Below are 13,212 nucleotides of genomic sequence, written 5' to 3' on the forward strand. Positions count from 1 at the left end.
TCATTACTGTTTGTTTTTTTTAAATATCTATCCATCAGCCCAAGCAACAGTTGCCCTTTGTGCTGTTTTTGACTTATGACATGACGGTTATGTTGCACAAAAAAAACAAACACATTTTTTTGCCCTGTGTAGTTTAACTTATTTTGGATGGTAAACATTCCAGAGTGAATTTGATTTCTCCGAGTAACAGGTTAAAAAAACGTGCTGGAAGTATGTTCAGTAGTGGATAAAATATGTGATTAGAGATGCACCAATTCACTTTTTTCGCAGTTCCCATTCCGATACCTGAATTTGGATATATGCCGATACCGATACTTACCGATACAGAGCTTTTTTTCTTAGATATTATTATTATCATTATGATTATTGTCATTGGTATTATGTGTAAGGTTACATGAGGCTGTAGCAAACCACACAGCACCTCTTATTAAAAGAGCAAAAAATATGCTAAAATCCATAAAGTTTTAATTTGTTTCAAAGCAAATTATCTGAACTGTAGTTGAAGTAGGCTTCACATACAAACAGGTGTAGGAGTGCAAATTGCTGTGGCAACTCCTTTAATGTGTTAATTGACTTAAAAGAGTCAAACTGTGCTTTTTTTCCTTGGTCATTAATATCAAAAAAAAAATATTTTATATGAAATTTTTTTTTTTATATATTTTTAAAAATATATTAATTTTTTTTCTTTTTTTACTAAAAAGACCTATTCTGAGGTCATTTCATGTTAAAATGCCAGAAAGACATATTTTCCTGTTGGTGAAAGACAAAACAACATTGACTAAGTGTTGATCTGTAAAACCAACTGGAAATATGTTGCTGCTGACTAGCTTGGCGTTAAGGTGTCTGATGATATTCACCCTCTCTAGTCTGGCAGCACTGAACCTGTCCCCTGAAACCTTTACCTATGTGTAATGTCTGCTGTTTGAATGTTTTATTCTCCAAGCCTCACTTAAGTCAAATTGTGACAATAACCTGGGTAAAGTGATGGAAGATTGTAAAGGTGGTTATTCAGTTGTTTTGTCCAGTGTGGAATCTAGAGTGCAGTTCTAATCCCTATTTGAAACTATTTGGGCTCTGCTGCAGTAGCTGCCGGGGAGGTTACACACGCAGCAGCACCACTAACTCCACGCACACTAGGTCCCTCTGATAGTTACGACATCATCTACGGCCATTTTATCTTTCTCCAAATAACTGTAATTTAAGAGACTCCAGGTTTACATTTTGTGGGGTTTCACTTTTTGCATGCGGCCATCGGCCTTGTTACTACCCCCCCCCCCCCGCTTCAGCCTGTTTCCCACTATGTATGCGGGCAAGTGAGGCGCTTGTGTCCCATGTGCCCACGCTCAAAACACTTCATACTATTTGAACTTGCATATGACATTTTGGCTATGGACTTAAAATTGCATTATTACATACTGTATTTCCCGGACTACAAGTCACACCGGAGTATAAGTCACACTCAGCAAAAAAACGCATTGTTGCGGGGGGGGGATGAAAAAAATACATATATAAGTGGGGCGGCACAGTGGCGCAGTGGTTTGCACGGTCACCTCACAGCAAGAAGGTCCCGGGATCGAGTCCCGGGGTAGTCCAAACTTAGAGAGGTTGTCCCAGGTCATCCTCTGTGTGGGGTTTGCATGTTCTTCCCGTGTCTGCGTGGGTTTTCTGCGGGTGCTCCGGTTTCCTCCCAAAGACATGTAGGTCAGGTGAATCGGCCATACTAAATTGCCCCTAGGTATGAGTGGGTGTGGGTGTGGGGGGTCTGTGTGATGGCCTGGCGGCCTGTCCAGGGTGTCTCCCTGCCTGCTGCCGAATGACTGCTGGGATAGGCTCCAGCATCCCCGTGACCCTGAGGGCAGGATAAGCGGTTCGGATAATGGATGGATGGTTATATATAAGTATATAAGTCACTTCGGTGTATAAGTCGCATTTATATGGTGGTACAGTATTTCAATTGAGTCACAAAATTAAACAGTGCCATCTAGTGGCCTCAGTTGAAATGCTGTGTATTCGTCCAACAAAATTACATGGGGTAAGTCACTTTGGAATATAAGTCGCAGTACCAGCCAGATGAGTAGTAATAAAAAAAAACAGCGACTTATAGTCCAGGATATGTGGTATTTATAATTCGTAAAAACATCAGACTATGGAATCTGGATCGGTCGTGGATCAGTAACATCAGTCTGATATCTGATGAGTGAATTACATCAGTATTGGCACCTGATAACGATATTGGATCAGATCGGTCCCAAGTCAATTTGAAATGAATAAGTTAAAGCTTCGTTGACTGCCGCTCTTGGATTTCTTTATTCTTTTATGTCAAAGCATATATATTAAATGTCTGAAATGTACAAAAGTATGTACAAGGACAAATTACAGAGGCAGTCTTTATATACTTGTGAAACCCAGTCTCTATTCGTCAGCTCCTAGTGTCACTTCTTAATTGCTCTTGTTACAGACTTAAGAGATCAGGGCAAAGTGCTGGTGGGGCTGCTAAATCGACCCTATTTAAAGCTAGCATAATCAAGCATATTGATTTCCAAAGGCATTTGGGCATATTGGCAGGCATAGAAAATTAGAAGAAAAAAAGCCTCAGGTGACTATACTGCAGAGACTTCTTTTACTGCCCGGATTGGGTCAGTACTGGCATTTTGTTTGCCAATTGCAATTTTTGGGGAGATCAAGAGATTCTACATGTTAATTATCACAAATCCTTATTGGAGAATTTTGTCACTCTGCTTGACATAACCAGGTCAACCCCGGTTTCTTATCTCCACAATTTTAAGACTGAGCGGACCTTTATTTCTACGATATGAAACTTCCCATTCATTCTTTTTTTTCCTACCTGTCATTACCCTACTCTTAACTCTGTCTCTATCTCTCCCCCATGTCCTACTTATCCACTCTCTTCCCTGTATCCTTTATCAATTTCCTTTTCCCTCCCCAGGGCTCCCTCAGACCAAGTTGGGGACTTTCCTGGAGACACGAGTAAACGACTACCTCAAGCGGCAGAACCACCCAGAGTCTGGTGATGTCACCATCCGTGTGGTTCATGTCTCAGACAAGGTAGTGGAGGTTAAGCCGGGCATGAAGTCCAGGTGAGAAGGACAAAGGTATTATGTTGTCAGAGATTCTAGATGGAGTGTGACATTTTTAAATAATCAAGGAACTAGGTTAAGTAAAGACAATCAGAGTAAAAATCATAGGTTAAATGAATAAACAAGATTATTCCACTGTCATAAGTGGTAGTTATCTTAAACACCAAAATCAAAATCTAATTTCACAGCGATGCAAAACATGTAAGTAACATTGCTGAAAGCAGACCTTTGGTAGAGCAGGTTACAATCTTTAGCCTAATGAAAAGTAACTAATGAAATGAAGTGTAACCTGCATTGAAATTGCACTCATCCACTTATGTGGATGAAATGTGATAGGAATTCTGAGTAGGAGAAAAATATCCGTACTCAAGGGTAACTTTCTTTTCCCATTCAATCATGTAATATTTAGACAGTATCTAGTCCATAATGGTGAAATTACAAAAAGAAAAAGTGGTTTGAGCCATTGTTTTGCTATAGTAATGATAGCATGAGGTAATTTATTTCCTGACCCTCTCTTCCCATCATACAGGTTTGTGGACAGTGGAGAGATGGCGGAATCCTTTCCGTACAGGACCAAAGCCCTGTTTGCATTCGAGGACATAGACGGAGCAGATGTATGTTTCTTTGGCATGCACGTTCAGGAGTACGGTTCTGACTGCCCACCGCCAAATCAGAGAAGGGTTTACATCTCTTACCTGGACAGTGTGCATTTCTTTCAACCTCGACATCTCCGAACAGGTGTCTACCATGAGATTCTCATTGGCTACCTGGAATATGTCAAGAGACTAGGGTAAGAAATTAGAAATTCTTTTCCCTGCAGAAAACTTCAGAATCCACAACTTAATACACAAAAATGTTGCCCTAAAATTTTAAGCCTTGAATGAACAACTAAAAACCGATATTTGGAACTCATTCCTAAAAAAATTGATGCGAAGTTATTCTAAACTGAATAATTAATCAAACGTGATCCTTACTATGCTTTTATGGTCTGATAATCAAGCACTTTTGCATAGAGATTCCAAAGCAACAGCTACAGACCATTTTCAGTGACAGGGGTGACCTTGAAAAGGAGCATGCAAATTAAATTAATGGCCTTAGATTCATTCCTCTTCTTAGGCCAAAACAATTAACTAAACTGTGATCTTTGCAGGTTTACAACTGGTCACATCTGGGCCTGTCCACCCAGTGAAGGAGATGACTACATCTTCCACTGTCACCCAGTCGACCAAAAGATACCCAAGCCGAAACGCCTGCAGGAGTGGTACAAAAAGATGCTGGACAAGGCTGTGGCTGAGCGCATTGTCCATGACTACAAGGTAAGATATGTGTATTTTATTTTTGTAGAAGCATTGTAAATTATCTTAAATTGCAGATTAGCCGGCGCCCTGGTAACTGAATGTTCATGGCGCATGCCACATAACCGCAACATCCCTGGTTCGATTCCAGGGAGTGACCATTGTTGCATGTTGTATCCAGCTCTCTCTCCCCTTGTTTCCAGTCTTCCACTTCATTATCCGCTATCCAATAAAGGAAAAAAAATGCTAAAAATTTTAAAAAAAATCTTAAATTGCAGATAAGCTGAACAGTGGAGCAGTCTGAGGTGGTTATGCCCTTCATTAGTAAAACAAGACAAGCCATCTGTTATTACTTAACTGTTATTCTCCATTTGTAGGAATTGGAAAAATAATAAAAAGGTACCATAATATACAAGCTTTTCTCTGTCCATCATTTTGATCCTTGCTTACTTTGATACTTAACAATCAATAGCAGTAATCAAATCCAGTGTTAACAGTAACATTGAAAGAATTTTGGATTCCCTTTTGCATTTGTTCTATATCCCACTACTACTCCTTGTGACCCCATGAAGCATTTTTTTCCTTTAACAAAACCATAGAAAATCTCAGAGAGACAGAGTAAGGAAAGAATCTTAGGACAACAGGGAGACATTCTTTCCAAGGTGTGGGCCTTTTCTACTTACCCATCTTTGGGAAATGTTAAACTCACTACCTCCTCATTCACTGCCTTTCAGGACATCTTCAAGCAGGCGACAGAGGATCGTCTTACCAGTGCCAAGGAGCTGCCGTACTTTGAGGGGGACTTCTGGCCCAATGTACTAGAGGAGAGCATAAAAGAACTGGAGCAGGAGGAAGAGGAGAGGAAGAGGGAGGAGAACAGTACCTCCAGCGAGAGCATAGATGTAAGTAAGATCGGTGTGGGAAGACATGGGTGAAAGTGTGTGCATGTTTGTGTGTAATTCTCCCATAAAAGACTTTTGATGGAGCTTTTTTTTTTTTTGATAGAAATTAATTCGTCATTGACAACTGTTTGAGATGTGTAGGCATCACTGGGAAGCTCAGTCCTGCCGTGTATTGATAACTTATTCTTACAGCAGTGAATAATATTGATGTTGACATTAAATCTTTTGAAATGTCACCCACAGGCCACGAAAGGAGACAGCAAGAATGCCAAAAAGAAGAACAATAAGAAGACGAGCAAGAACAAGAGCAGTCTGAGCCGAGCCAATAAGAAGAAGCCAGGGATGCCCAATGTTTCCAATGATCTTTCCCAGAAACTCTATGCCACCATGGAGAAACACAAAGAGGTATTTGATTCTGGAAAAGGAACTTGACATTATCCCAGCTAAACCTGACAATCCCTGCTATTAAATTTATATACAACAATTCCATGATGATTACAGCATTTATATGTGTGCGTGTGTACTTCTAGCTCTGTGAGGACCAATTTGATTTTTTTAACCATCAGAATCAATCAAGTTGCATTTTCTATGAGGACATCTTTGCAAAGTGAGGACATTTTTGCCAATCCCCACTTCTTTTAAGGGTCTGTTTTAGGGTTAGGACTTGGGTTAGGGTCAGAATTAGGATTAGATTAGATTAGGTTAGGTTAAGGGTTAAAGTTAGGCATGTAGTTCTGATGGTTAGGGTTAAGGGCTTGGGAGCGAATGTAGTCAATGAGGGGTCCTCACAAAAATAGAAGTACAAGAGTGTGTGTGTGTGGGTTTGAACAGTGACTAATCACTGATCGGTTTGAGGAGTCACATGTCTATACTTGGTCAAGTTAGTATAAGTGTGTGTGTATATTACTACAACTTCTATGTATGTACAAATATATATATATATAATACACTGTGTATGTACATGTGTGTGTGTGCATCTCTAAATCTCTTCCTCTCCCCTGACTACACATCAGTTCTTACCCTGATCCTCTCCACTCTCATCCCTGCCAGGTTTTCTTTGTCATCCGTCTCATTGCTGGCCCTACCGCCAACTCGCTGCCACCCATCACCGAGCCAGACCCCCTGATGGCCTGTGACTTGATGGATGGCCGTGACGCCTTCCTGACACTGGCCAGGGACAAACACTTAGAGTTTAGCTCTCTGAGAAGGTCCAAATGGAGCTCCATGTGTATGTTGGTGGAGCTCCACAACCAGAGCCAGGACCGGTTTGTCTACACCTGCAACGAGTGCAAACACCACGTGGAGACCCGGTTCCACTGCACTGTCTGCGAGGTAAGAACGACAAATGTCTTCCTTTTATTTTTGTTTTGTTTTTTCCCCCTCATAGACCCAAGTGAAAAGTGTCAATAAATCTTTGCCCCTATAAGGATATTACTACATTAAAGAGAATACCACTTAGTTTAAAAGTTCACTTATGTATCTCTGAAAGCATCCCCCCCACCCCCTCAGCTTTTCCGGTACATCCTCTGCAAAGCTGTACAATAACCTAAATATGGCACTAAAAACATAGGGATCATGTTAGGGTCTCCCCTCTTAAGCTCTGGATGTCTGAGACAGTGGTGGCTTTTAATGCATTCACTAATATTAAACAAGCTCTCATTGGTTGTGTTCAGAGCATGAATTGAACGTTATTGGCCTTGAACAGTGGGTTTTCAATTGATAGTGGAGTTTTAATTGAAGCGCAGGCATGAAATAGGGGAATGGTTACCTATTAATTTAGGAATCAAGCTTGTGACTGGAGATAACTTTACCATTTCCATATCATTTTGGAAACTCTGCACAGGTGGATAGAAACTGACAATCTTCCCTCACCGCATAGCAGGGATCAAGGTGCCTTTGCTCTTAGCGTTCAATTTCCTGCTGCTCTTGTAGACATAGTAATAGGGATGTACTGAATGATTATGTCGCATTTTAGTTTCAGTATAGTGGCAAGAATTTTTCAACATCCATGGGAGGCTACAGTAACCCAGAGGTTAAAGATGAGGACTTCTTTCTATATGTTTGCTAGTTCAAACCCCCAGAACAGCTGAAAAAGTGGAAATCAAATTAGTAGTGCTCTATCCCCCCGTTACTTCTGAAATGCCCTGGTGTAGTGGTTCAGCAGTACTGTTTGTCAGAGGCCAACCGCAGTGAAAGAGGTAATCTTGGATAACTCAGGACTACTTGCACTTATCTATCATCTATTCATCCGCCCTTATTTCTCCTCTCCCAGGATTATGACTTGTGCATCACCTGCTACAATACTAAAGGCCATGAACACAAGATGGAAAAGCTGGGGCTTGGTTTAGATGACGAGAGCAACAACCAGGCTGCTACAGCCACCCAGAGCCCAGGAGACTCCCGCCGCCTCAGTATCCAGCGATGCATCCAGTCACTGGTTCACGCCTGTCAGTGTCGCAATGCCAACTGCTCACTGCCGTCCTGCCAGAAGATGAAGCGCGTGGTTCAGCACACCAAAGGCTGCAAGCGCAAGACCAATGGCGGTTGTCCCATCTGCAAGCAGCTCATCGCCCTGTGCTGCTACCATGCCAAGCACTGTCAAGAAAACAAGTGTCCCGTCCCGTTCTGCCTGAACATCAAGCACAAGCTCCGGCAGCAACAGCTGCAGCACAGGCTCCAGCAGGCGCAGATGCTGAGGAGAAGGATGGCCAGCATGCAGAGGGTAGGGCAGCCTGCTGGTGGCCCACCAGGAGGACCTGTTGGAAGTCTTCCGTCACCTGGGAACAATGGCACTGCACCCAGTACTCCCACATCCTGTGGTACCCAGCCTCCAACACCCCAAACCCCAACTCAGACCATGCCTCCAGGTCCTCAGCAGGGCATGGGTCCTGTGCCTGGTGGCCAGCAGCAACAGCCAAGCGGAATGCCTCCACAAGGTGGCATGCCTCCTCAGCACCACCTCCACCATCAGTTCCAGCAGATGCCAGGTGGAGGAGGTGGGGCAGGAGGGATGATGAGTTCTCCCCAACATCAGCAGCAGATGCTTCCTCAGGTCCAACAGCAACAACAAGGTGGAGGAAGTGCCACCCCTCAACAGCACCAGCAGCACCCCAACAATGTGCCTCCCTATGCCAACAGACCCCCAGGCTCCTCCCCAATCCACCAGTCCCAGGGCAAACCAGGCCTGGGCCCCTCTACTCCTCCCCAGCAGCAGACTGGCGGCAATATTATGGCTGGAGGTGGTCCGGGCCAGCAGCCTTCCAGCCAAGGCCAGGGTCAGCCTCCAGTGCCCCAGCAGCCTCCGTCTGGCCCTCCTCCTGCAGCTGTAGAAATTGCCATGAAAATACAACAGGTAGCCGACGCCCAAAGGAAGATGGCGCTGCAGAGACAAGCGGCACAGGCGGCGGCAGGCATGATGCCCACCCATCCCCATCACCCACCGGCTCAAGGCCAACAAATAGGATTGGGCCACCCAGGGGGCGTAGGGATGGTTGGGGCCCAGGGGATTCCACCTCAGGCTCAAGCAGCAGCTGCTGCTGCCAGGGCCCACATGGAGCAACAGCAACAACAAGGTGCACCACCAGGGATGATGATAGGAGCTGGTGGGTCTATGCAGCAGCCTCCTCAGCAGGGTAACCTGCCACAGGGCCAGATCCCTCCCCAGGTCCAGCTTCAGCAGCAGAGGATGGGTGCCCCACTCCAGAGCCCCCAACAGCAGCAGCAATGGGCCGGCCAGGGCATGCCACCCCAGCAAAGACAGGCTATGATGAGCCAGATGGGGCATCAAGGTATGGTGACTGCACAGCAACAACAACAGCAGCAGCAAATGCAACAGCAGCAACAGCAAGCTCAGGGCCATGCTGCCTTGATTAACATGGCACAACAGCAGCAAAGTTCTGGTGGTGGGGTTCCAGGTGGAGCTGCTCCTGGAGTCACTGGTGTCCCAGGAGCTGGTGGAGGGAACCTGCCCCAGGCAGCCCTACAGGAGTTGCTACGTACTCTCCGCTCGCCTAGCTCACCCCTGCAGCAGCAGCAAGTACTCAACATCCTGCGCTCCAACCCCCAGCTCATGGCTGCTTTCATCAAGCAGAGGGCCTCCAAGTACAAAGAGGCGCAGGGAGTCCCTGGTGGACCAGGAGGTGTTCCTGGGGCTCCTGGACCTGCAGGGGTTCCTGTAGGTAACGTCATGGCCGGTGGGGGACCACAGATGAACGTCAGTGCTACAGGGCCTGGACAGCCGGGAATGCACATGCCGGGTCAGGGGGGGGTAAATGTCAGCATGGCCTCCATGGCCCAGCTACAGCAAGTACAGCAGCAGCAGCAGCAGCAGCAGAGGCCAATGCTAAACAGTTTACAACAGCAGCAAGTGGCAGCTCTCCAGCAACAGCAGCAAGGAGGAGGAAGAGGAATGCAGGGCCAAGGACCTCAGATGGCAAATCTCAACAATCCCCAGTTTAGAGAGTTGCTCATGAGACGGCACCTCCAACAACAGCAGCAACAACAGCAGCAGCAGCAGCAACAAATGGGAGTGGGAGCAAACCATGGCCAGTTTCAGCAGCCACAGCCTCCCCAAGGCCAGAGTTACATGGGCCAGCCTGGAATGCAGCCTCCTCAGGCAGGGCAGGGCCCACCTGGCGGTCCCCCTCCTGGTCCACAGCAGCCTGGTTGTCCCCCAGGGCAGCAGGGCCAAGGCTACCCAGGAACAGTTGCCCAGCAGCAAGCCGCAGCCGCACTCCAGCAGAGGCTCCAGCACCAGCACCACCTCCAAATGCAGCAGCAGCAGCAGAACACCATTGCTGGCCTGCAGGGGGGAGATGGTGGGCCAGGTGGAGGAGGTGTCGGAGGCCCCCAGCAGCCACCTCAGGGGCCACCACCACCTCAAGGAGGTCCCCAGCCTCAATCCTCCCAGGCCCTGCTTCAACAGGTCATCCACCAGAGGCTTCTCCAGCAGCAGCAACAGCATCTGGGCACTGGGGGGTCACCAGCCCAGCACAGCAACCCTATGAGCCCCCAGCAGCCACAGCAGATGGCTCAGTCCCCACATCCACATCTCCAGGCCCAGACTTTGCCCACATCCCTGGCTAACCAGGTGCGATCCCCACAACCGTCGCCCAGACCCCAGTCGCAACCCCCCCATTCCAGCCCTTCGCCACGCATGCAGCCCCAGCCCTCCCCACACCACATCTCTCCACAGACCCAGACAGGTTCACCGCACCCGGGCCACCTGAACCAGCACCATCCCAGCATGGTGGTCCCTTCACAACAACCACCACAACAGCAGCAACAACAGGCAGCAACCCAACAGCAGCAACCAAACTCAATAGAGCAGTTTGGGTCTGATCAGAATGCCATGTTGTCACAACTAAGTGGGATGGCTGGTCTCCACGGGCCAGGAGCCAATAGCCAAGACCCACTGGGCCAGAACATGAATCACAACACCTTAGACATCATGTAGGCAGTCTACCTTACTGTGTCAAGTTGAGCCGAAACGCTCTCTGATTCTTCGCAGAAACTGCACTCACCCAGGACAGTGTTACTGTTGTTGTTACATCGCCTTTCTTTTTTATACTATTATTAAATGTTATTTAAAATGTTTTCAATAAAGATACATTGAACTGAACTTCCTATGGGAGATGCAACAATAAATCAACCAGTCGATAAATGGATTAGAATAAACGAATTGTAAGTTATTGCTGTTAATATATTTTTTTGCCAATTGTGTACAAAGGGGGTGATTTCTCTGCCACTCCTTTAAAGAATACAAGACAGGTGATATTTTTGGGGTTCGGGGGGGGGAGGGTGGGAGTATTTGCCTTTTTTAAGAAATGTTTTTAAGATTTTAAAAGTGGTGAAGAATTAAAGAGGAAACGATTTAATGCAAAGGACTTTATTGTTTTTCTTTTCCATCATTCAGTCTGTCATTGATTTTGCAGAGTGATGTGGATTATTATAATATTATGATTATTATTAGTATAAATCCAAACATGATGCATATCTTCCTTTTGAAATGTTTGGGTGTGCTTTATTTATTTTTTTGTTTTCTGTTTTTTTTTTCCTTGGGTTTTTTTTTTTTATATATATATGTACCCTGAGACTGCTACAATTCGTATAGAAATATATTTTTGTTATTGACTATTGAAATGGGGTGTAGTGGATATTTAATTTCACTTCATGATGTCTTTGGTTAGGTATGTCGAGTTGGACATAATTAAATGTCAGTGTTTTTGCAGTGATTGAAGGGGTCTACTGCAAGTTTCAGTCGGCTATCTGACATTTTGAGACAGCCCCGGCCAGCTACTGTATTGGATATCCGTCGTGCTGGGAGGGACTTCTCCGGCGAAACATGCAAAGCCCTCTCTTTCGAATGTGTGTGTGCGCGCGTGTGTGTGGGTGTGTGTGCACTCCTTCCTTAAGACGCCGAGTAATGAGCAGTGGAGGCTCAGAGGGTTGCATACCTGTGTGCCTGTAACGTTTTGAGTACATGGGGGGGGGTGGTGGTGGTGTATGGGGGGTGTGGAATAACTGGGGGACTTCCACCAGTGTGTTTAGGATTCTGCCGTTTGGAGGAAATGGAGGAACTTGATCCAAATGGACTCTGTTGCACAGAACTGAGGGGAAAGGGCGAGATGGGACTCATCTCTCCACCTCTTTCTGCCTCAAATTCCCTTTGCTGCTCCCCCCCCCGGACTTAACCCCCGGTCACCTACCCCCACCCCCGAGCAGAGGTCCAAATGCACTGCCCCCCCCCCTCCGACTCCACCCTCTTAAATTTATCTTTCTGCTTAGAACGTTGGGAGTTTAATTTAATATTTTTTACTGTACAAAGGAAACACAAACTGTGGACTCAAATACTGTTTTTTTTTTATAATAAAATGAAAATTATAGTGATGTGTGTTGTGTATGCGGTGTCTTTCGTTTCCACGTTATCACTCCTTCAGTTCCCTCGAACATCAGCTCTTTACAGATGAGGTTCTGGGTAGTGGATGGACAGGATGAAGTACATTTGAAGAGTGTCAACACGGCATGAATCCCGGAGCCGGCATCTCCAGCCAGTTAATACACAACTTTGTTGGCTCTGGTCTAAATACAACAGACTGGATTGGGAATCTGCCCAGGACCTTTGTTGTGCGTTTTCCTTTCTCTTTCCAGCTCATCCATCTGTGTCTACATTTTCCAACTAATTAAAACGGCTCCCAAAAAATCTTTTCAAAACTGTAAATCCGCTATAGGAAAAATGTGACAGAAAGAATACAATCAAGTGTGAAAGTACAGGTTGTATCTTTTGAGTATTCCCAAATTCATTTCCAGTCTGGTTTTCAATTTATTCCAAATTGACATTTTAGTGGATGATGTTATTTGGGTTGTTTAAATTTTGAGCAATGAGAATTTTTGTTGTTGTTGCTCTACGCAAATAAGTAGTAATGATAAAACAGCTGTAGGGACTGTTGCAAATTTATTTGAAGTGAAACAATAGCTCACTTGCTCATAAACAATCCCTACTATATAGAAACACCATTTTGCAAAGATAAGTTATTGGCTTTCTTCAATATCTCCATCAGCTTGCAATACCTCTGTTCTCTGTTGGATGGAGATATTCATTCAGGTCTCTTTTTTCTTCTTCCCAATTGTACTTGGCCAATTACCCCACTCTTCCGAGCCGTCCCGGTTGCTGCTCCACCCCCTCTGCCGATCCGGGAAGGGCTGCAGACTACCACATGCTTCCTCCGATACATGTGGAGTCGCCAGCCGCTTCTTTTCACCTGCCAGTGAAGAGTTTCGCCAGGGGGACGTAGCGTATGGGAGGATCACGCTCCCCGACCGGCCAGAGGAGGCGCTAGTGCAGCGACCAGGACACATACCCACATCCGGCTTCCCACCCGCAGACGCGTTTTAGTGAGCAACAGGCTTAGTTCTTTT

General features: G+C 45.7%; 1 protein-coding gene across 2 annotated transcripts in view; it reads left to right on the plus strand.

The window, feature by feature from the left end:
* Positions 1–11,073, plus strand: part of ep300b (E1A binding protein p300 b) — a 64,094-nt gene extending 53,021 nt beyond the window's left edge. For both annotated transcript variants that reach the window (XM_056287270.1, XM_056287271.1), the window contains exons 24-30: positions 2,948–3,098; positions 3,628–3,888; positions 4,249–4,414; positions 5,128–5,295; positions 5,539–5,700; positions 6,346–6,627; positions 7,568–11,073. In XM_056287270.1, the coding sequence (XP_056143245.1) occupies positions 2,948–3,098; positions 3,628–3,888; positions 4,249–4,414; positions 5,128–5,295; positions 5,539–5,700; positions 6,346–6,627; positions 7,568–10,750 (4,373 nt within the window). In that variant the 3' untranslated portion in view covers positions 10,751–11,073. The remainder of the gene's footprint in view (positions 1–2,947; positions 3,099–3,627; positions 3,889–4,248; positions 4,415–5,127; positions 5,296–5,538; positions 5,701–6,345; positions 6,628–7,567) is intronic.
* Positions 11,074–13,212: the final 2,139 nt, after the last annotated feature.

The sequence above is a fragment of the Lampris incognitus genome, chromosome 10 (genome assembly GCF_029633865.1).
Source record: "Lampris incognitus isolate fLamInc1 chromosome 10, fLamInc1.hap2, whole genome shotgun sequence".
In the NCBI taxonomy this organism is placed as follows: Eukaryota; Metazoa; Chordata; class Actinopteri; order Lampriformes; family Lampridae; genus Lampris; species Lampris incognitus.